The sequence below is a fragment of the Papio anubis genome, chromosome 7 (assembly GCF_008728515.1).
Source record: "Papio anubis isolate 15944 chromosome 7, Panubis1.0, whole genome shotgun sequence".
Taxonomy (NCBI): domain Eukaryota; kingdom Metazoa; phylum Chordata; class Mammalia; order Primates; family Cercopithecidae; genus Papio; species Papio anubis.
The window spans coordinates 110,037,048-110,059,229 of NC_044982.1; the positions used below are offsets into that span (position 1 = coordinate 110,037,048).

The 22,182-nt window shown below is 49.9% G+C and overlaps 1 protein-coding gene across 2 annotated transcripts in view; it reads left to right on the forward strand.

Annotated features, from left to right (window-relative positions):
• The window catches only part of RASGRF1 (Ras protein specific guanine nucleotide releasing factor 1), a 129,620-nt gene that overhangs the window by 15,605 nt on the left and 91,833 nt on the right, over positions 1-22,182 (forward strand). For both annotated transcript variants that reach the window (XM_031668439.1, XM_021940809.2), the window contains exons 2-3: positions 9,056-9,162; positions 15,490-15,637. In XM_031668439.1, the coding sequence (XP_031524299.1) occupies positions 9,056-9,162; positions 15,490-15,637 (255 nt within the window). The remainder of the gene's footprint in view (positions 1-9,055; positions 9,163-15,489; positions 15,638-22,182) is intronic.

Consider the following 22,182-nt stretch of genomic DNA (forward strand, 5'->3'; position numbering starts at 1 on the left):
AGCAGGATCACCTGGGGGGCTTGTTTCAAAACAGAGGTCTGGGGTGGAGCCCAAGAACTTACATTCCTAACAAATTTTGAGGTGATTTGGGTGCTGCTGCTGCTCCAGTGACTTTAAGGATTCTCATGGCAATAAGGGTGGTGGGACATTCTTGGAAGAAAAAGAACCACAGTACAGGCAGCATTCCCAGCACACATAACTGAGAAGAGGTGGAGTCCAGGTGTTCCAGGGCAGCCAGTCTTGTCCCCATGCCACCCCCAACCACCTGCAGCCAGAGCCTGAGATGCCACCTCTAGCTTTCCACCCTCAGTGCAACTCAGCGGCACCCCATGTCTGCTCGTGCCATCCTCCGTGCTCTGCCATCTCTGCTTGGCCTCACACCTCCTGCTCACCTGCCCTTCATGGCTTCTGCTTGTTCATAGCCCTTCTTGTCTCTCACAACCCCAACTCCTAGTGGTCTCCTTGCAGCTTCTGATGATACTGCCAACCAACTGCCTCTCCTCCTATTTCCTAAGGCAAACTCCCAGCCTCACTTCCCTGTTGGGGCAGTTTGGAGAGCCCTTGCTCTACCTGGTCCCAGTCCAGCTTCCCCACAGGAACCAGCTGCCCTTAGAAAGAGCCATGGGCTTATCAGGCATCATGACTCCCCTGTCCGGGCAGTCTGGTGAAGGGCTGCGGGGGATGCTGGATCTGCTCCAGCAACTCTAGTGGGCCTGTGAAGATCTGTTATTGAAACTTGGATGCGGGTCCTATATCTGAATGTATCCTATATCCTTGATCACATATAGTGAGTCTTGATCACATCCAGGGCCCGGGGAAGGTGGGCATGAGGCTCTCTGTTGCATTGGAGAGTCCTAGGGTGTCCCTGGGACTGACTCCAGAACAATGCTGTTGTTCTGCAGAGGAATCCAACTGGGATCCAGGCAAGCCTATGTGGTCACATTGGTGTGTCAGGTGTGACTCGGGTCCTATCCTGTGGTCACACTGAGGCTCTCGTGTTGTGACTCTGAGAAGCTTTGGGTAGCTCTGGTTGGTCTCAGCATCATTCTGGGGATGTCCAAGTTGTGATTCTGGCCTCATTACAGCAGCTCCAGTGTTGCCCCCAGTGAGAGTCTGGTTTTCACTCTGCAGCTTTGGAGGGATCCGTCTCTGGCCTCTGCCCAATCTTATAACTCTGAGGAAGGCCAGGTGGGAGTTCAGCTTTCAAAGGTGACTCGGGTCAGCCTGAGCTCTGAACCGATACCAGCTGAGGTTATGAGACTGTCTCAAGAGCTCTGGTGCTATGCAGGGTCATTGTTTTTCCATGGAAGAAATTGATATTAAGATGATTTATCAAGAACTGCCAGAAACCCCCTAACTGCTCCAGACCACCACCCTCATGAGGTCCTCAGGCAGTTGCTGGCAATATAATGCTCTTCAGTTCTCTGCAGCTATCTCAGAGCTCCAGGGAGCTGGGCTGGCCTGACTGAGGCTTTGGAGCTTGGGCCTTGAACCAAAGCAGGCCAGTGGCTCCTCCTTCCTCCCTAAGCTCATTTCCCAATAGCAGATGGTACTGCTCCAGAATCCAGAAAGCCTCTCCCAAAATACACCCAAACCAGCCAGAAAAGATCATAGGGACAGGAGAGTGAGTCTTAGGGCCAGAAGATATGTGTTCAGACTTCTAGGACAGGGGGAAGGAGTGGGAGCCCCTGCCCCTGGTACACTCAGTCACAGCCTGGAGAAGAGGAAGGAGCCAAGAAAGGGGAAACTAGGGGGCCCCAATATGGGGTGCCGCTTTGCAGCTGGTACCACCCTGACCAGTTAACTTCACCTGCCATGTGGAAAGAAGCTGGGAAGAGTGGGGAGGGAAGACTTGGAAAGGGGACACAGAGAAGAAAGGCAGGAACAGAAACACAAAGAAAGGAGGAGACAGCTGCAGAGGGCCAGGCGCAGTGGCTCACAACTATGATCCCAGCAATTTGGGAGGTCAAGGCGGATGGATCACTTGAAGGCAGGTGTTCAAGACCAGCCTGGCCAACACGGCGAAACCCCATCTCTACTAAAAATACAAAAAAAAAAAAAAAAAATTAGCCAGGCATGGTGGCACACACCTGTAGTCCCAGCAACTTGGGAGGCTGAGGCAGGAGAATCACTGGAACCCAGAAGGTGGAGGTTGCAGTAAGCAGAGATTGTGCCACTGTACTCCAGCCTGGGCAACAGAGTGAGACTCTGACTCAAAAAGAAAGAAAGAGAGAAAGAGAGAAAGAAAGAATATAAAAGCTTCAGAGAATGCAAAGGAGAGAGACAGAGAGAGATGGAAAGAACAGAGAGGAAAGGAAATGATCCCTTTCCAGGCTCAAAGATCCAAGAGGTAGGGTTTTCCTAGAACTTTGGTCTATCCATGCCAGAGGCAGCCCTGCTCCTTGTTGAAAGTGCAGTAATGGGAGATAGCCTTGCAGTGGGTCCTGAGACCCACCATGAAAACAAGGCTTCAGGCTCAGGCATGTCCAAACCACCATCCATCTCCCTTGCATATTTGCTCCTTGGGAACACAGCAAGAGCATCGGCAGCCCAGCCTGAGGGTGCAGCTGCTCTCCCGGGGCTGGAGACCAGCAGAGGATAAGAGGTCCGAGTGTCCCTTGGGGAAGGTTGCCCTGAGCCTTGACATGCTCCTGTACAGCCACCAGTCACGCACAAGATGGGCAATTCAGATCCTCAACAACTTTGTGTCTATTTCCCTGAAGTTGCCCTTAACTTCTAAAATGGAATGGGGCCTAGAAGATCATCATATTTTTACCCCAAGCCCATACCAGCCAAGAAATCACCTGTGCTTTAAAGTGGCACCCAAGCTTGCCAAGGAGAAAGTTATAAAAATATTAATAAAATAAGAAGCATAGTGAACATGCATTGGATGCTTGCTTGCAGGCACCAGAATTATCACACTTGACTCTCACAACAACCATGCAAGGAAGGAACTCTTCTTATGCCCATTTTGTAGATGAAGAAACTGAGGTGAGAGCCATCCAGTGACTGGCCCCAGGTTACACACCTAGCAAATAGTACCAACAATAGCATTTCCCAGATAACACAATGCCACCTACACCTGTCATTTGTTGTCATCTGAAACATGAAGGAATATTAACCTCCACCTGCTTAGTCCGCCTCCAATTATTAAGGCCACTTCTTTATCTGAAAAGGAAATCAAGTTTCCCAAATAGAGTCTCCCTTTTTTAAAAAACCCCAGACAGAAACTAAGGCTGAACGGAAGCATTTGTCTCCCTTTTTCCCCAGTTATATGCTCTGTCCCAGTCAGGGGAGCTGCCCAGATAGGGGCTGGGTGGAGAGTGGGCTCCTTGACCCAAACTGGACCACAAAGCTGGACTATTGCAACCCTGAGACTCCCATGTGCTCTCCATCTCCAAAGTCCCAGAAGATCAGTGGGACACACAAGCATATCCCAGACCCAACCTCACACCTGTGGAACCAAATGCGTCCTGAGCAGAATGCTAGCACCTGAGCATTTCCCAGGCAGAAGCAAGGCACCCCGAACATTACTCCCCAGCCCCTGCTGCCACCATCCATGGACCTCGTGGGGACATCCGGGGTTGGGGGCTTCCACTGTCTTCAGGTGTCTGTGTCAGCTCATGGCAGGGAATCTTCCATTTGGGTGAATGGCGCATAAGAGCCTCATAAGGGCCAGGGTTTTCTGCAAGTGCCGTAAAGTGTAATGGTGAAAGCTAGGTGGTGGGATATGAGTTTTTACTGTAAAATAATTGTAATGTCTGGGAATGTTTAAAATTTTCATAATAAAACGTTGGCAGTGGGTGAGGAAGGTAGACAAAGATCAAGGCCTTTTCAGCCCAGGCACCTCAAGGACCCAATAAAAAGCAATAGGAAGTCCCTTCTTCCACCCATTTCCCCCAAATCTTTGCCTTCCCTTACTTAAGAAACACCAGCATTGATAGTCTTTACTTTTCTGATGCCATCACCAAAAAATCTCTTTCTGTCCAACTGCTGCAGCAAGACCTGCTTCCCCTGGAGAAGTCTGCCCAGTCCCTCTATCCTGGCTGGAAAGCAAGATAAAGATGGGAAATTGGTTGGCACAGAGAAAATTCTATCACTTATATTCCTCACTCCCAGGGCTCCGCTTATTTGGGGTGAGCCTACATTGGGACAAAAACAGTGGTTACAGATCCTCACTAACCAAAGACAGCAAACAGGGTCTTGTCATCCCCATATGGGCCTGTGTCCCTGAGAGATGCCGCAGTGTGGCTGGGATGTCACAAGTGCCCAGAAAGGTTGCTTGCAAAATCATTAACAAGTGCAAGAGGGGTGAGGACCATCATGAGGTCCTGGGTGCCTCATCAGGACATCATCAGAACCCCAAGGTGAAGTATTCATGTGTCTGTTCATTCATTCATTCTTCAGCTATTCATCAGCATCCACTCAGTACTAGGCTCTGTCCAGGGTTCTAGAGTTTCCAAATAAGCAGGTACAAGCCCTGGCCCTGAGCAGTCCAAGACCAAAGGGTCAGCCAGGCTGTGAGGCTCCAAGGAAGGAGGGGCCTCAGGGCCCTCCCCACCCTTGTAGGTGAGGGGAAGGATGGAGTGCAGACACCCCCCCGTCCCCAGCCTAAGCCTGGCCAGGCCTGAAGTCCAGGAAAACTCCTTTCCGAGACCTGAATCTCTGGCCTGTGTGTTCCCTGGGGCCCAGGGAGGGGTCCTTGCCTGGCCTCTGCTGGGGTTCAGCCTGCCAGGCTGACCCCAGGACACAGTGCCATGCCTAGACCCTCAGACCACACTTAGGCCACACACCTGACCTGACAGAGAAGAGGGATGGGCCAGAAACATACACAGCCTCTGAGAGTTACAGGAGAGATTGGGAACAACCCAAGGCCTATTCAGAAGTGCAGGGAAAGACCCAAAACACATCCACACACATCCACGCATGCACACTCTCATTCACGTTCTCCAGACAGATATATTCATAGATGGATAGATATAAAAGCATGTGTATGTATGTATGTGTGTGTAGATATATATACACACAGATCTATATATTAATATATATTTTTATATTTATATATGTGTGTCTCTGTGTGTGTGTGTGTGTGTATATATATATATTTATATATATGAGCTCAAAAAGACCTTGAGCCCAGCTCATCTAACTCCCCATTTCATAGATGAGGAAGCTAAGAATGACAAGGAGGAAGAGACTTAGTTGCCCCCGAGCCACACTGTCTCAACTGTAGAACTGACACCAGATAAGACCCCCTTTCCAGTGCTCTTTCTGCACCCAGAAAGCCACTTGCCCCCTATTAAGTTTCGTCCATTACAGTGAAGAGAACAAACAGGGTGAACAGAAGGGCCCTGGGCTAAGAGTCAAGCCATTGTCGCCCTAGACAGCAATCCCAGAGACACCTCACACCCACCTCCAAGCCTCAGCCCCCTCTGTGAAGTGGGGTCATGCCACCTACCTCCACCGTGGTTGGGCTCCCTCAGGAACACAGTGACAGTACCTGCAGGGTGACAGGCACACAGCAGAGCCTCACAAAAACAGTCACCTTCCCTTTTTTTCCCCACACCACTGGTTGTGTTTTAGGTTTTCCTGCACATAGCTTTGGAGATCTGCATTCTCACTGAGTCCCTTTCAACTCTCTAAGCTCCCATTTTCATAGCATCTTCCAGGAGCCTAGAGCTCATCGTCTCTCTCTGGATGTGGTCTTTGGTCTTTCCCAGTGGATTATACTCTGTCTCTGTAGGCTTCTCCCTCTCCCACCGCCCCCCCGCCACCCATCTATCTCTATCATATCTGTCTCTGTCTCTATCTCTGTCCCTACCAGTTCCCACGTAGAGCAAAGTCTCATTTACTTGCTACCCAAAGTCCGGATTTGTGCTGATTCAGAAACTCTGGGTGGAAGCTGACTTTCCCTTAGCAAACAATTTCTACAAGTCAGTCGGGCAATGTGGTTGCATAAAACAGATGTCAGGGGGCAGGTTTACAAGCACAAAGGGAACAAACTGCTCTCAATTCATTCGAGGCACTTATATTCCAGCTCAGGCCTCCTGCAGCAGCAAAAGCACCATTGGGCAAAGGCAGCCCAGGGTTCTGGCTTCAGTGATGCTGTTTCTAGCCTGGTGACCTTGGACAAATCAATGTGTCTTGCCTCAAAACATCCCCAACTAAATGGGAATAACAGACTTAATTTCTAGGGCAGTTGTATCTCTAGTCAGCTGATGTGTGCAAAGAACCTAGTACTATGCCTGAGGTGTGGTAGGGCCTCCAGTTTCCCTTCTCCTTAAGGTGGAGGTCCTCACAGCTGCCTGAACTGCAGTTCCTCTGGCCAGGAGCCTGAAGTGGCTCTGGACTCTCCCAGAGCTCACCCTGGACCCTGGAGCCTGTTTGTTATGCCTCACAGGGAAGCTTCTGGGTCACACCTGTCCTGAAAGCCATCCCTCCATAAACTGGCCACTACACTTGAACTCCAGGCTCGTCAGTCACTCAGGGTCTAGGCAGTATCTCCCATCCCAGGAGGACAGCAGATGCAGGATGCTTGTTAGGAGACTGTGGCAGTAGCCCTGGAGAAAGGTGGTGGGGCCTAAGCTAGGGCAGCAGTGATGGGGTCAGAGCGAGGTCACACAGATGGAGTAGACAGGCAGATGAACTAGCAACTATTGGAGTGACAGGAAGGGAGTGGGGAAAGCCTCTGGGTAGCCTGCGGCCAGCTTTCTGAAGCCTCCAGGAGCCCCGTGCCTGGTCTGCAGGACAGAGTTGGGCATCATCACCTGTCAGAAGCTCAGGGTCTCTGATGACTGGGTTCAGGCCTGGAGGGTCTTCCTGGCATCCTTCCTCACAGTTAGGTTTCCAGCAGGGGTGAAGCTGCAGGGGATTCCAGTACACACGGGTAGCAGGGAGCCATCTGCTTCCCCACTCAGGAGGGCCAATTGGGAAGACTCTGCGAGGAGTGAAAGCCCTCAGCCAAGCCCATCACGCCATGCAGCTCTGAGTCCCCTGGTGACCCAGTGGGGAAGGAGAACACTCCTGCTCTGCTCCCAGCAATGGGCCCCTATAGCTCTGGGACATTCCCCTTGGGGCTCTAAGGAGACCCAGCAACCCCACCGTGCCTATATGTAGCTGAGTGCCTTGTTTCTGATTTGGGACTCTGAGTCTCACCTGCCTACAGGCTCCTCGAGGTGGGGACTTTGCCTTTTTGTCTTTACATCCCAGGGCCAAGCCCAGGGCCTAAGCAGGCGGCAGTTGCCCCGTGCAGGTGTGTCATCCTGGCTCCTCTGCTTTCCCGCTATTTGACCTTAGGCAAGCAGCTCAAGTTCTCTGAGCTTCAGGTTCATCAGCTGTAACACAGAGAATACCTGTTCCGCTTGGTGACTGTGGAAATAATGAGATCATGGGAGACAAGCATTTGTGTGTTCATCATCTCTCGAGAGATGGCGAAAGTGCTAGGTAGCCGCCTGCCACTATGTGTCACCTGCTTCCTCCTCGAGGGGGGCGGGTTGCCCACTGGAGCCTTTCAGATTCAGTTATTTGAGGCTATAGCTGACATTTCATTCTATAGCCCCAGTTATCTGTTTCCTAGGAAACAAGAGACAGACATTGACTCTGTAACAACTCTCTCTCTCTCTCCCTCCCTCCCTCTCCCTCTCTCTCCCCCCCACCGCACTCATTTCCCCCGCCCCCTGCTTCACATACACCCGGCTGCCACCTAGACTGACAATTAACAAAAATACATAAATGTCAGCAGAAGCTAAAATTAGTTTACACACTGCACCTTGTGCTGCTGCTCCCTGCCACCTAGACACCGAGGGATGGAGGGACGGGCACCCTCTCTGGCTCAGTACCACACCATGGCTGGCCCGTGGTGCATCCTCTGAATGGCAGACCTAAGGACCCCTCTCTGCACCTCACCCCCTGCCTCTCTCCTCCCCGTTTCACCAGGACTAGGCCCAGGCTGGTCCCCCAGCACTTCGTTTGTCTGTCTGCTCTCTTCAACGAATCCCTCTGCATGCGGAACTGGCCCCTCAGAGCCCCTGCCCCTTCCTCCTGCCAATGTCCCAGCCCAGTCTGACTCTCCCAACATGCCCAGTTGCTCAAACCAGAAACCTGGGCTTTGTTCCTGCTGCCCTCTCCTCCCACGGCTCCTCCTCTCAGCTGCACCCCAGCCCCTGCCCACCTGCCCACTGGCATCCCTGTACAGCCCCCTCCCCCTCCCAAATATGCTGTGAGCTCTGGACACCAAGCTGTCCCCATGCTCTTCCATTCAGCTGAAATAAAACCAGAACCAATGTCCCATCCTCTGGGAAGCCCTCCTGATCTCCCTGGGATAAGTCAGTGGGTGACTTGCTCTGTGCCTCCACAGCCCTTTGTTCTTACCTCCATGACAGTAGTGATTGCACCACATTAATTATAGCAATTACAGTGCTTACTAGGTGCCAAGCATTCTTCTAGGAGCTTTACATGTATTTAACTCATATAACAGTATTGCAGATGGGTGTCTATAGTCTGACTCTTCTGCTTCCCTGAGTCCTTAAGGGGCAGGGCCCATGGTTGACATGGTTCTAAGTTAGTCACCTACACCCAACACAGAGGTGGCTTCCAGTGGGCTCTAATAGGGACCGTGTCTGTTTACTCATCGCTCTAACCCCAGGACCTAGAAGGGCACTTAGTCCATTTTTGTGCTGTGAGTTAAATACATGCTGCATTGAATTAGTACCCAGTTCCCAAAAGGATGTTCTAATGGTGTGCTTTCCCTGCCTTCCCATCAGCGTGCCTGATGGTTTCAAACTGGCTTTTTTGCAATTTGTTGTCGCACAGGGCTTTGTGTGTTTTGTTTCCTTCTTACAATATCCTAAGCATAGGTTCTGTTACATGGTACAAAAGCCCTTTTAATCGAGAATTGGAAACTGCTAAACAGAATGGCATTCTGATTATCACAAACAAGGAATCTGTGCCTAGCTGATGTGGCAGCAGGCACTTTGCAAAACAGCTAGATTGATTGCAGGAGTCTCTGTTGGTCCCATGGACACTGGTAATTGGAGATGTCTTCTTCTTGGTACAGCATTACTTCACGGTGAACTTCAGCCATGAGAACCAGAAAGCCTTGGAGCTGAGGACAGAGGACGCAAAAGATTGTGATGAATGGGTGGCAGCCATTGCACATGCCAGGTATGTCTCCTTGCCCAGGGCAGGAAGCCCCCACCCCATCATCCAGGCAGAAGAGACCAGACTCAAGGGCCCTTGAACAAAGCCAAGCCCCATGAAGAGGAGGGCAGGGGAAAGGAGGAGAAGAAGCATCTCTTGGCAGGGTCCACACCCTTACAGCCTGCACCTCTGAGATGAGCCTCTCAGTGCCACAGGGAATGAGAGGCCATGAGTATTGTAGCTCCTACCCTGTTCCCACACTAGTTACCACTTTTATATTAGTGGAACCAAGTATTTGGTTTGGTTAAAGGATTTTTTGGTTCCTGAAGCCTAAGTCCTCCAACATTCTGACCCAAATGCAGCCATTCATTCGCTGCATGACCATGAACCAGTCCTCTCTGCTCTCTGGACCTTGCTTTTCTCATCCAGAGACTGACATTCTAAACCTCTCTGAACTTTGACACTCAGGGATTCTAGGCCTGCTCCTTGCCTCTGCTCCAGCAGTAAGTGCCCCCTGGAGGGAGACTCCCTGGGCCAGGAGAGGGGAAAGACAAAGGACAATAGGTACCACAGAGACAACAGGGGCTCCAAGCTGAACAGAGTCCCTTTTGGGTCCTAGGGAAATGATGGGTTTGTGAGCCAGGATGTGATTCCAGAGCTGACAATCGCCTGGCAGAGCTGAGCATGGTTAGGGGCAGCAGCACCCAGACTTTCCCTTCTGGGCAGTGGATCTTTCTACCTTAGTGAGTAATGGTGTTTCTGTATCTGCTGCCTAAAAAAATGGAAGCTCCTGAGGGCAGGGATCAGATGTGATTCTTTGCATTACCGAGGCCTGATAAATGCATAGACAGAGTGCCCAGTAAATATGGGTTAGAGGAATGCAAGAATGGATGAATGGTTGGAGGATAGATGCAAAACTGGTTGTTGACTTTATATATGGAAGATGAATGGTGAATTAATGGAGGATACATGGATGATGCATGGACGAGTTGAAAGTATGTGTGGATGATGGATGTATGCTTGGATAGATGGATCCTAGGGCCCCTCCTTGAGCCTTGGGTCAGACTAGTTAACCAGAAGCCCTTATTATGACTATAGCAATGACCTTGGCCCTGAGATAAGGCCATCTCTAGTTCTTTCCTCAAGGGGTATCCATTCTAGCTACAGAGACCAGGTTGTCACATATGAACCAGTAGTCAGGCCCAGTGCGCAGTGCTGGGAGACAGATGGATGCAACATAAGTATTCCCTCAGGTAGACATTAGATGTATGCACAGATAGCTCTGGTGCATGAGGCTGGGTTAAATACAAAACAACATGAGAGAGAGACATTACTTCCATCTGCAGGGAAATGGGAGAATATGGGGAAGCTGGAAATAGGGTAAGATTTGGCCTGAGTAAGGGGATTGGGAGTCAGACTTACTGGGTTAGATTGGTAGCATTGAATGCTCATTTCTCCCCACCCCCCACAAAAAAAGCTTTAAATAAAGGCACTGATACAGGAAAGATAATTCCAAGAATAATGAAGAGGCAAAGTCTGGGTGTCATAAAGTGATGAGGTTGGCCAGGTGCAGTGGTTCACACCTGTAATCCCAGCACTTCAGGAGACCAAAGTGGGCAAATCACTTGAGGTCAGGAGTTTGAGATCAGCCTGGCCAACATGGTGAAGCCGCATCTCTACTAAAAATACAAAAATTAGCTGGGCATAGCGGGGGATGGTAGGGGAGCCTGTAGTCCCAACTACTCAGGAGGCTCAGACAGGAGAATTGCTTGAACCGAGGAGGCAGAAGTTGCTTGAACCGAGGAGGCGGAAGTTGCAGTGAGCCGAGATCGCGCCATTGCACTCCAGCCTGGGCAACGGAACAAGGCTTGGTCTCAAAAAGAAAAAAAAAAAAAAAAAAGAGAGAGAGAAAGTAGATGAGGTTGGACCGTGGACCGTGGGCTGGAACCAGACCATAACTGGATCTTGAATACTGCTGAGATGTTTGACCTTTCCCCTGTGAACAGTGGGAAGCCATCGAGGGTGTTATACAAGGGGAGTAGCATGATCAGAACTATGATCTGAATTGGAAATTGCTCATGATGTGGAGGATAAAACTGAGTGAGGAAGAACCCAGATGCAGGGGGAGCAATTGGACCTCAGTCTCCTAAGCACTAAAGTAGAACCAAGAGCACAGTTATTTTAAGGAGCAAATGAAATTATTTATGTGAAGGGGCTTTGTAAATGTAGAAGTATTATAGAATTCTAACTTTTACATGCTGATAACCAGGATTACATTGATTTAGAATCTCAATCAATACAAAAAGTTTCTAAAGGCAATGAAATACCAATACTTATATAGTAGAGTGGCTAAAATTGTTAAGACAGAAAATATTGAATGTTGAAGATGAGTGGAACAAACATGACTCTCATCTAGTGCTGGCAGGAGGATAAAATGGCACAACCACTTTGGAAAATTGCAAGGCTGTTGCTTAAAAAGTTAAACATACATCTGCTCTGTGACCCAGCAGTTCCACTTCTTGGTACTTATCCAAGAGAAATGAAAAAATGTCCATAAGAAGTCGTATGCAAATATCCCTTAGCAGCTTTATGCATGATAGTCCAAAACTAAGAATAGCCAATGTGTCCATCAACAGGCAAATGTCTAAAGTCACCTTGGTACATGCATGCAATGGGATGCTGCTCAGCAGTAAAAGGAACCAGTTACAAATGCGTGCAACCTGGTGGATGAATCTCAAAATCAATTTGCTGAGTGAAGAGTCAGACACAAAATAATACATGATATTTGGTTCCAGTTACATGAAATTCTAAAATAGGCAAAATGAGCCTGTGGTGATAGAAATCAGAACAGTAGTTGCTTCTGGTATAGGGATTGACAGGGAAGGGCATGAGGGAACTTCCTGGGGTGATGGAAATTTCATCTGGATTTGAGTGCATTCATTTATCAAAACTGATCAAACTGCACTTAAGACCTGTGCTTTCTACAATATGTATGTTAAACCTCAAATTTTAAAAATGAATGATATATATATTTTTTAATTTTAAAGAGAGTGTTTTAATTTTCTATTGCTGCATGAGAAATTACCACCAACTCAGCAGCATGAAACAACACCCATTATTTTACCTCCCTGTTCTTTGGGTCAGAAGTCCATACTTGACTGAGGTCTCTCTCTGCCCAGAGTCTCATAGGCTAAAATCAAAGAGTCATAATCCCAGCACTTCAGGAGGCTGAGGCAGGCAGATCACGAGGTCAGGAGATTGAGACCATCCTGGCTAACACGGTGAAACCACATCTCTACTAAAAATACAAAAAATTAGCCAGGCGTGGTGGCGGGTGCCTGTAGTCCCAGCTACTCGAGAGGCTGCGGCAGGAGAATGGCTTGAACCCGGGAGGCAGAGCTTGCAGTGAGCAGAGATTGCACCACTGCACTCAGCCTGGGAGACAGAACAAGACACTGTCTCAAACACAACAACAACAAAAAAAGAGTCAGTGGGCTGGGCTCCTCTCTGAAGGCTCTGAGAAATCATCGCTTCCAGGCTCGTTCTTGTTGTTGGCAGAATTCAGCTCCTTGTAGCCATGGGACTGAAGTCCCTGTTTCCTTGCTGGCAGCTGAGAAGGGGAGTAGGGGGCACTTCCTAGAGGCTGCATACTCCTTGCCACGTGGCCTCCTCCATCCTCAAGCTAGTAACTCTCCAGCCTCAGATTTCTCACTGTCCCTTCTACAACCAGCAGAGAAAACGCCCCGCTTTTATTTTATTTTATTTTATTTTATATTTTTTTTTTTTTTTTTTTTGAGACGGAGTCTCGCTCTGTAGCCCAGGCTGGAGTGCAGTGGCCGGATCTCAGCTCACTGCAAGCTCCGCCTCCCAGGTTCCCGCCATTTCCTGCCTCAGCCTCCCGAGTAGCTGGGACTACAGGCGCCCGCCACCTCGCCCGGCTAGTTTTTTATGTATTTTTAGTAGAGACGGGGTTTCATCGTGTTCGCCAGGATGGTCTCGATCTCCTGACCTTGTGATCCGCCCGTCTCGGCCTCCCAAAGTGCTGGGATTACAGGCTTGAGCCACCGCGCCCAGCCTAACGCCCCGCTTTTAAAGGCTCATGCAATTGGATCACAGCCACCTAGACAATCTCCCTGCTTTAAGGTCAACTGAGCCACATTGACACAAGCTGGTGACAGGAGAAGAAGCCCTGCGGGGCAACTGTGCAACGGTGCATGCCACGCAGGCAAAGCACTCCTCTCCTGCCTACCATGGACAGGATAATTTTTCAAGCAATTCACTAAATTAAAGACTGGCTCTAAGAAGCCAATAAAATAATAATAATCCAATTGACATCAATGCTGCCAAGCCTGTCTGGGCCTCCAGAGCCTGACAGAATGTTCTGCATCTGAGAGTGTCTGTCTGCTCTGCAGTCTGTCCAGCTCTCACAGTTCATCATGTGCTTACGATAACCCAGGGAGGGGTCCCTTCAGCCCATTTGACAGACGTATGACCCAATGTCACACAGGACATGGGTGCCTAAGTGAGGGTTGTAGAGTCCCAGATCCTGGCTCCCAGTAAGCTGGGAGCTCTGCAACTGCCAGGTAATGCAGATTCAACACAAACTAGAAGCCTTCCTCCCCAGTAAAGGAGCCGCTGGTGATGGAGACCACAGACCTGTGAACAAAAACCTCTCCATATGCATCATCCTTTTGGAAGCCAGGGGCACATGTCAATGGGACAGTGATGGAATGATGGGACAGGTTGATTGTTTGCCTTCTTCCTTTGTCAAGCCCTGGGGCCAGCCCACTGGCCTCCCAGGAATGTCTCCCATTCAAAATGGGGGCCAGGGGAGTGACATGGTGATGGTCGCAGAAAGGGAAATCGAGGCACCTTCCTTAGAATAGTCACCATCAACATCAGCCATCCTGGCTGAGCTGAGGCTCGTTGAGCAGTGCCTGGGACAATAGGAGCTATCGTGCTCTTATCTATGGAGTTGGCCATAAGACCAGAGGGGGACACTGTAACTGTAAGCATCACTGAACCCTCAGACACTGTGTGTGTGTGTGTATGTGTGTGTGTGTATCAAGGGAGACACTGGCTGTCTTCCACAACCATATTAAGTATTTTTACATATTCCCAACTTAGTTTTTATTTACATATATATAATAGATACTTCCTATGTACGAAAAAAGGCACTGGAGTATATTAATATCATGTAGAGACACAATGTTCTCTCGCGCTGTATGTATAATATTCTGGTATTATGGGATGCCTCTGTGGGGGGTGTGTGTTTATGTACAGCAAGGTACAAAATGCAACATCAAGTGCATTTTACAGTGTATGTTTCAGTGGAGAGAACTGTATGCCAAACCAGAAGATGAAACCACTAAAGGAGGCACAAATGCACTGTCAGGGGCTGGAGCCCAACTCTAGCTCCAGCTTTGACACTCATGGACTGTGATTTGGACCTCAGTTTCTTCATTTATGAAATGAGACAGCTGGTCTTTTGTGATCCCCAAGTTCCCTTCTCTGAGAGTCTGTGAGTCTGTAAAGATCACGCCTGCACAAGGGAGGATAGAAGGATTAGAAGGATAGGAAGGAGTGGAAGGATAGGAAAGATAGGAAGGAAAGGAAGGATAGGAAGGAAGGGAGGGAGGGAAGGAAGGAAGGGAGGGAAGGATAGGAAAGGGAAGGATAGGAAAGGAAAGGGAAGGGAGGAAGGAGAGGAAAGGAGAGAAGGATGGAGGGAGGGTTGGAACGAGGGACAAAAGGAGGGAGGGAGGCTAGCAGAGCAGCCTGCAGATGAGGTGGACGCCTGTTTTACAGCACTCTGACGGGGTCCATTAGTAAGAACAGACTAATGAGGCAGCTGAATTTTCACACCCGTGGGGTGAGGGGAGGTGTGGTGGTACAAAACAGACTCCTTCAGGCTCTCAGCTGAATTTCCTTTGCAAGGAAAAACAATTAAGTCTCTTGAGAAGTTGGAAAAACTTAAAAACGTGATATTCATTTTCATAACAGAAGCACAAAATCTTATTACACTTTAATAGGACAGCATTACAAACTAAAGGATTCTCTCTTCTAACCCTGTTATTTATCTTTAAAAGTGGGTGGGAACAAGAACGCAGATGTGCTTTCTAGAGCAGACTCGCACTCGGGCCCACCGCCCCACCTTTCTCCAGCTGTCTCCCTGCCTGGACTGCCCCCAGCTCCACCCTGCCAAGCCCTCTCACTCTGCAGGGTGCTGGGAGTCAGGGCCTTCTGCTAAGTGCAGGTGGGTGGGTGAGCCCCTCTCCCGGTCAGTGCCCTGCTTGGTTCGCCAGAGGACAAGAAGTCAGCATCTTACCTGCCATGTCCATCTGTCCACAGCTACAGGACCCTGGCCACAGAGCATGAGGCATTAATGCAGAAGTACCTGCACCTGCTGCAGATCGTGGAGACGGAAAAGACCGTAGCCAAGCAGCTTCGGCAGCAGATCGAGGATGGGGAGATCGAGATCGAGCGGCTGAAGGCAGAGGTGACTGCGGGCTGGCGGGTGGAGAAGGCTGGCCAGGGGCCCAGGCCCTAGGCACAACATCTTAAATCCTGGGCTCCTGCAGGATTGGGGAGCCACATGACGGGCAGGGGAATCAGCTCCCAGATGCAGTTCTTCCAGGCTCCAAACTTAAGATGTGGTAGTACTGGCAGAATGAGAAGGTCCTGTGGTCAGACTGGGTTTAACTCTCACCTCTGCCACTTACTGACTGCAACCTGGAACAAGTCCCTCAACGTGCCTGTGCCTCAGTTTCTGCAGCTGTAAAACAGGGCTTTCTATAAACACCTGACAAGGTTGTGAGGCTTGAGTGAGATTACCTATGGGTAAGCTCCTAGTTACTGCGTCAGCAACTGTATTGACTGAGCATTCTGCGTTAATAGCCCAAGACTCTGGAGGGCGCAGGGTCACTGGTAGGTCACTAGAGTGTGGGCTTCTGCTCAACTCCAAGGCAGCCCCTTCCCTCCACCCATCTTGATGAAAGCTCCTGCAGGGGCCCACCAGCCAGCATTCTGGAGGCGGCATTGTTGCCAGACTAAGCTTCTTGGCACCTGGCTTCCCCAAGTGCGGGCCATGAAGCAGCAGCATTGGTTTCACCTGGAACAGAATCTCAGGCCAGGCCCCAGATCTTCTAAATTAGAATCTACATTTTCACAACAGCCCAGGTGATTCCATTTACATTAAACCTTGGGAAGCACCAGCTCTTAGTCCCTTAGATGCCCCTCACTAGCTATCAACCCCGACACAGAATGATCTAATCATCTCTTCCCCCATCACCTCACCAGCATGCTCAGAACCATCTGGCCATATCACACAAGGACCATGGACTCTGCACTGAGGAGGGGAAAATGAAAACACAGACCCCTGAAGTCAGCTGGGTATCCAATTTGCAGGGTCTGATGCAAGGTGAAAATGCAAGGCCCAGGCCAGGGAAGTCATTCTCCTGTCCCACAGCCTCCTGACCTAACTTATGGCAGACAGGCAGCACCCAACCTCAACCTCCAGCCTGCCCTGCCCCGACTGCCAGGATGTGCTCAGTAGCTGGACTTGGGTGGGCAAGGAGCTCCCTCTGAGTCACCCATCTAATGCACCCTAGCACTGCCAGCCTGTAGCACCGTGGGGCGCACACTGGCCCCCAGCCTGCACCTATGCCCAGTCACCTGCTGAGGGCCAGGGGCGATGGTAGACTGTGAGTCTCCTCAGCTGACTCAACCAGTTGCTCCCTGAGCAGATGGTAGCAGAGGTCTTGGGGCCTGGGATGCCAGAGTGTGAGGAATAAGCAGTCAATAACCCATCCAAGTTGCTGAGAAAGCAGTGGGAGGTAGGAACATGCATGAGCCAAGGCTCCAAGACCCTGTGGTGTGCTCATGGTCCCATCAGAGTTCACTCACTGAACACAATTCAAAGAGAAAACTATTTTAAGAATTTCAACAAAAGAGCTTGAAGTCCCAAGTGCAGGGCCTTCTGAACATAGGACCCCATCACACCTGCTAATCCAGCTCTGCCTGGAATGTTCAAAGATCTAAAGCCAACAATTCCACCTTGTTCCGCAGCAGCCAAGCCCAAAGTAACATCAACTTGCAACCTCAAGGTCAACAAAAATTCCAGATTCTACACACCTCTGCTAGCCTGATAACAGGCACCTTCAAGACATACTTTCTTTCATTCCCCACAACCGTCCTGATAGGATCAGTCACCTACATTTCACAGGAGGAACCAGACTCAAAAAGCCCAAGTCACTTGCCCAAGCTCACACAGCTGGGAAGTGGCAGAGGGCTGGAACCCAGGTCTCCTGTCTGCTTGCCAATCTTTCCACTCTATTCTGGTAGCCTCTTCCCACAGGGCTACCAGAGCTCAATTCAGGGATGTCCCCTCTCCAGCCCACCCAGTTCATTGTGGGATCAATCCTTGCCCAACACAGATTCCTAAATCCAAACTGAACTCCTATATGTGATCAGGGAAGGAGCCCAGCCCCAGTACCAGATTATTAGCTTCATGATCAAGGGTGTCCAGGTGTCATTCATTCATTCACTTACTCACTGAAGATCACCTACCACTGACCTCATCCTTGTCCTCAAGCACTCACCTCTTCACTGTGGGCACCAGTGCACTACCCGTCTCCTGGCCTTTGCACATGCTGGTGCTTCTGTTTGAAATGCCCTTTCATCCCCAAGCGTCCTACCTGGTGACATCCTACCAAACTCAAATGCCTCACCCTGGGGGACCCCTGGACCGGAGGGTGCTCCCTGCTGTCTGCTCCCATGGCTTTCCCACACTCAGCTCACCATGTGAGAGCAGGCTCCATGCGTGCCTGTCGCCCCAACAGGCCCGGCAGGAACTCTATAAGGACAGGGCTGTGTCGCTTATCACTCCTTCTTTTGGCCTGGCACATAGTAGGTACTCAATAAGGGCTTGATGAATGAATGGTTGTCAGACTTTGTGGGAAGCATTAGAGATATGAAAGTTTCTGCCTTTGGATCTGATTTTGGTAGAGTGTCATCAGTACCGTAGCAGGGTTTGCGGTGTGAACCCAAGTCAGGAAGTCAGTTGTTTTACAGCCCGGGAGGTGTGGGTTCATGTTGCACATGGCCTTAAAAGGTGTCAGGGCACTTTAGGTCAGAGAAGGGGTGTAGGTGCAAAGGGCAGAGCCCCCTGTGGTGTTGGGGAGCAGAAAGCAGGTCAGTCATGACTGAGTGAGAGAGTGTGTGTGTGTGTGTGTGTGTGTCTCAAAGTGGCAGTAGAGACCCACTTGATGGGAATTTTCGGAGCGATGCTTCCAACTGAGTGTATTACCCTTCAGGGCAAAAGATTTTTTAAAGAAGACTTTGAAAGAAGGACCATCTTAGGAAAGCTTTCTGGCCATAGTATCTCTCTTGGTCTCTCTCTCTCTCTCTGTCCCCCTGATATATACAAACACGCATACACATATGCAAAAATATGTCCTGCAGGTCAGAGGGTACCTGCTGGCTCTGAGTGGGCTCTAGGAGAGTGGAAACAGAGCTCATTCCTGAGGAGTGGCCATCAGGTGGGCAGGACAGAGTGACACCAGTGAGGAAGGCCCGGGGTCTTAGACTGTCGGAGCCAGGAGGACTCTGAAGACACCAAGTCCATGGGGAGGAAGCAACTTACCCAAAGTCTCTCGCCTCCACCACTGGATCTCCTGGCTGAAATCCTTGGCCTGAGCCTGCCCCACCACAGCCTTCCCTCCCTGCTGAGGAGAGGGCCTTGATAACAAAGTACGTATTCAGGAATGACAGTGTTGCCTGGATGGCCCCACACTCTCATGGTCCACCTCTCTTCTGATGGCCAAATAAACTTCCTCAGGCCCCATCCCACATATTCCTGAGGATTCCCAGGGGCTTACATTCCCCTGGCCACCTCTTGCTTTCAAACTCCACTCTCCTGACCTGTCACTGCACTTCTCATGGCAGCTGCCTCCACTCAGTCTTCACTGCTTCTTTCCCCTTGAGTAGTCACTACCTGTGTCTGTCAGAATGGGCTAGATTATGCTGCAGTAACAACCTCCAAATCCGAATGTCTTAAAACAACAGAGGTTGATTACTGACTCTTGTGTGTCCATTGAGAGTTCTGCTGAAGACTCTGCTCCCCAAAACCCTCCAGTGATCGAGAGACAAGCCAAGGAGGCTTCTGCCATCAAGAAATTCACCAGTCATGTGGCTGGGCTGGGGAAAGGCACATGGCACAGTGCTCACGTCACATTGGACAGAGCAAGTCACGTGACTGTACCCAACTTCAGAGGATCTGGGAAATACAACGCACCATTTCCAAGAAGAGAGAGAACCAGAGTATCTGCAAAAGTCCCAACAACGACTCAGAGGAGGCTCCTCCTTCAGTCCCTAAACCCGTAACACAGGCTGTTGTATGTAACAGAATGGAGGGGCACTCCACTATTAAAACAGAAAACAGCTCAAAAATGAATAGAAAACACCTCTGCCCTCATGTCACCCAGCCTTTCCTGCCACAACCATCCTTCACCAACCTCCCCTTTACACACTGACTTCTCTCCTCACACTCCCACGTGCCACTTTTGTTGTTGTCCATAACCTCTTTCCCTAACAAGATCTTCCCCCTGCATCCAGTGATGTGCCAGAGCCTGCTTCTACCATTGGCCATTGGCCATCCACACAACACTCTATAACACCAGCTTGCAAGAGCCAACTGTTAGATTTTCAAGAATTTCGCTAGCTGCGTATTTGACCTTTGGTAGCTTGAAATAGGCTGAGCTAGAAATGGGCTGACATCATGGGAACTGGCAAATGCTACAAGTCAGTTTTCCTTTCAGAGAGCTTTACCATTTATAATTTACCATTATATTATTGTCTGTAACTTTTTTCATGACCAGCTCTGTAATTTGCAGGGCTCAGCATGAAAGAAAATGTGGGGCCCTTAAAAACTTCAAGACAGCAACTGCAGAAGCTTAAACCAACCATTGGGCCCTTGTAAGCCTGGGGCTCTGTGCAAATGCACAGGCCACACATCCATGAAGCCAGCCTGTCTCTTCTCCCTTTGTACCCTCCATCCTGTGGCACCCACCCCAGCCATCTCTGTAACAGGAGATCATGCTGACACACCTGTAACGTTACTAAGTTAAACAATCAATCCCCTGCTGACTTAGTCTCTTCTCTCCCTTCTAAACAATCCTATCAGGACTTCTCTTTCATTACCAGAAAACCCCATCAAGGAACCATCTAAATAAGGGAACATCTGCCTCTGAGAAGACTCCTCCCCTCCTCTAGAATGCTCAGTTTGGCATGATTTCATTTTCTTAATAGCTATTTCTCTCCCATTTGCAATTGGAAGTAAATTTGGAGAGCTAAGACAGGCCCTAAAGGGCAGCATAGGAGTTTGCAGATGGCTGTAATATTTTATTGGCATGGGAACACACATATCCCAGAAGGCTGACAGTGGAGGGAACTGCAGAGATCTTTACCCTAAGGTTCAAAATGAAGACTTAGCCTTGGAATCAGTTTTAGGTTTTTTTATTTTTTTATTTTTGGAGATGGAGTTTCAATCTTGTCGCCCAGGTTGAAATACAATGGCACGATCTTGGGTCACTGCAAACTCCACCTCCCAGGTTCAAGCAATTCTCCTGCCTCAGCCTCCCAAGTAGCTCGTGTTACAGGCACCACACCCAGCTAATTTTTGTATTATTAGTAGAGATGGGGTTTCACCATGTTGGCCAGGCTGGTCTTGAACTCCTGACCTCAGGTGATCACCTGCCTCAGCCTCCCAAAGTGCTGGGATTATAGGTGTGAGCCATTGCAACTGGCCTAGAATCAGTTTTGCAAACACACTTTGATGTGGAACCCCAATATATAAAATAGGTAGAAGACTGCTCTGGGGAAAGGAGGAGAGGGTGGCCTTGGTCCTTCCCCACCAGCACCCCCTCTCCATGGCCACTCTCCCTGCTGTGGCCCTGCTGCCCATCTCCTGCCATCCCCCATTCCCAAGACTTGCTGCCCTGGCACACAACACTCTATCACACCCATGCCTTTGTTCATATCATTCCCTCTATTTGAATTCTCTCCCCTACATATACCAACTGTTGGACTCCTGTTTGCCCTTCAAAACCTTTCCTGGGGAGCCTTGCCACTTCCTGGCTGAGGCCCTCCCATGGCAGTGGGTACACAGCTCTGTTCTGGCCTGGCCTTGTTGGATGGCAAGTCATCTCTATGAATGCCTGACCTCCTTCTTAGGCTGGGAGCTCCTCCAGGGAAGGGGCACTTGGCACGGTGCCCAAACAGACACCATCAGAACATGCTGATAAGGTTGGCACAAAGGGAAACAGAGATGGGGGCACCTGTTGGGCTTGGATGGGGGCAGAGGGAGGCAGGGAGGCAGGAGAGACAGCTGAGTTGTGTGGCACCTGCTTGAAAAGCAAGCAATGCAGCAATCTTTAGTAAACCCTTGGCTGCTAACAAAGAGCAAAAGACCTGGATTAATTCCATCACCCGTTACTGCACTGACTAAACACATTCCGGGTTAAAGAAAGTGTCTCCAGAGAGGGGAGTAGGGTGGAGCAGGAGCCAATGCACCATGCCCAAAGCAGGTGTAGCAAGTAAGAGTTTGCCTCTAGGGGCAAAGAAAGCCAGTCTGAGGGTGGTGGGTGGGCAGGAGCCAGCCAAGACACCAGGCATGGAGCCAGGTGTGGAGTCAGCCAGTCAGAGACAGGGCGTGACTCAGAGGTCCACTTCCCCATGGCTGTAATTCACCAGGGTCAACTAAGTAGGGGCAGGATGTAACCAAACAAAGCAGGGTGCAAAGCAAAATCTACTTCCAGGAGGCACCTGCCAGTGTCAGGGAAAGGCTGCCTCCATGAGCCCTCCATGAGCCCTTTAGGCCTGGGGCTCCCACCACCATCCCGATATTGGCTCCTAGTTGCAATCGGCCAAGACTAGACATAGTTCAAGGCTCTTGCAGGGTCCCCAGGCTTGCAACCCTCCAGAGCTTTGCCCACTTAGCCTGATCCTTAAATAAAGACTCCAAAGCTGCCATTGTTGCCTGTGCAT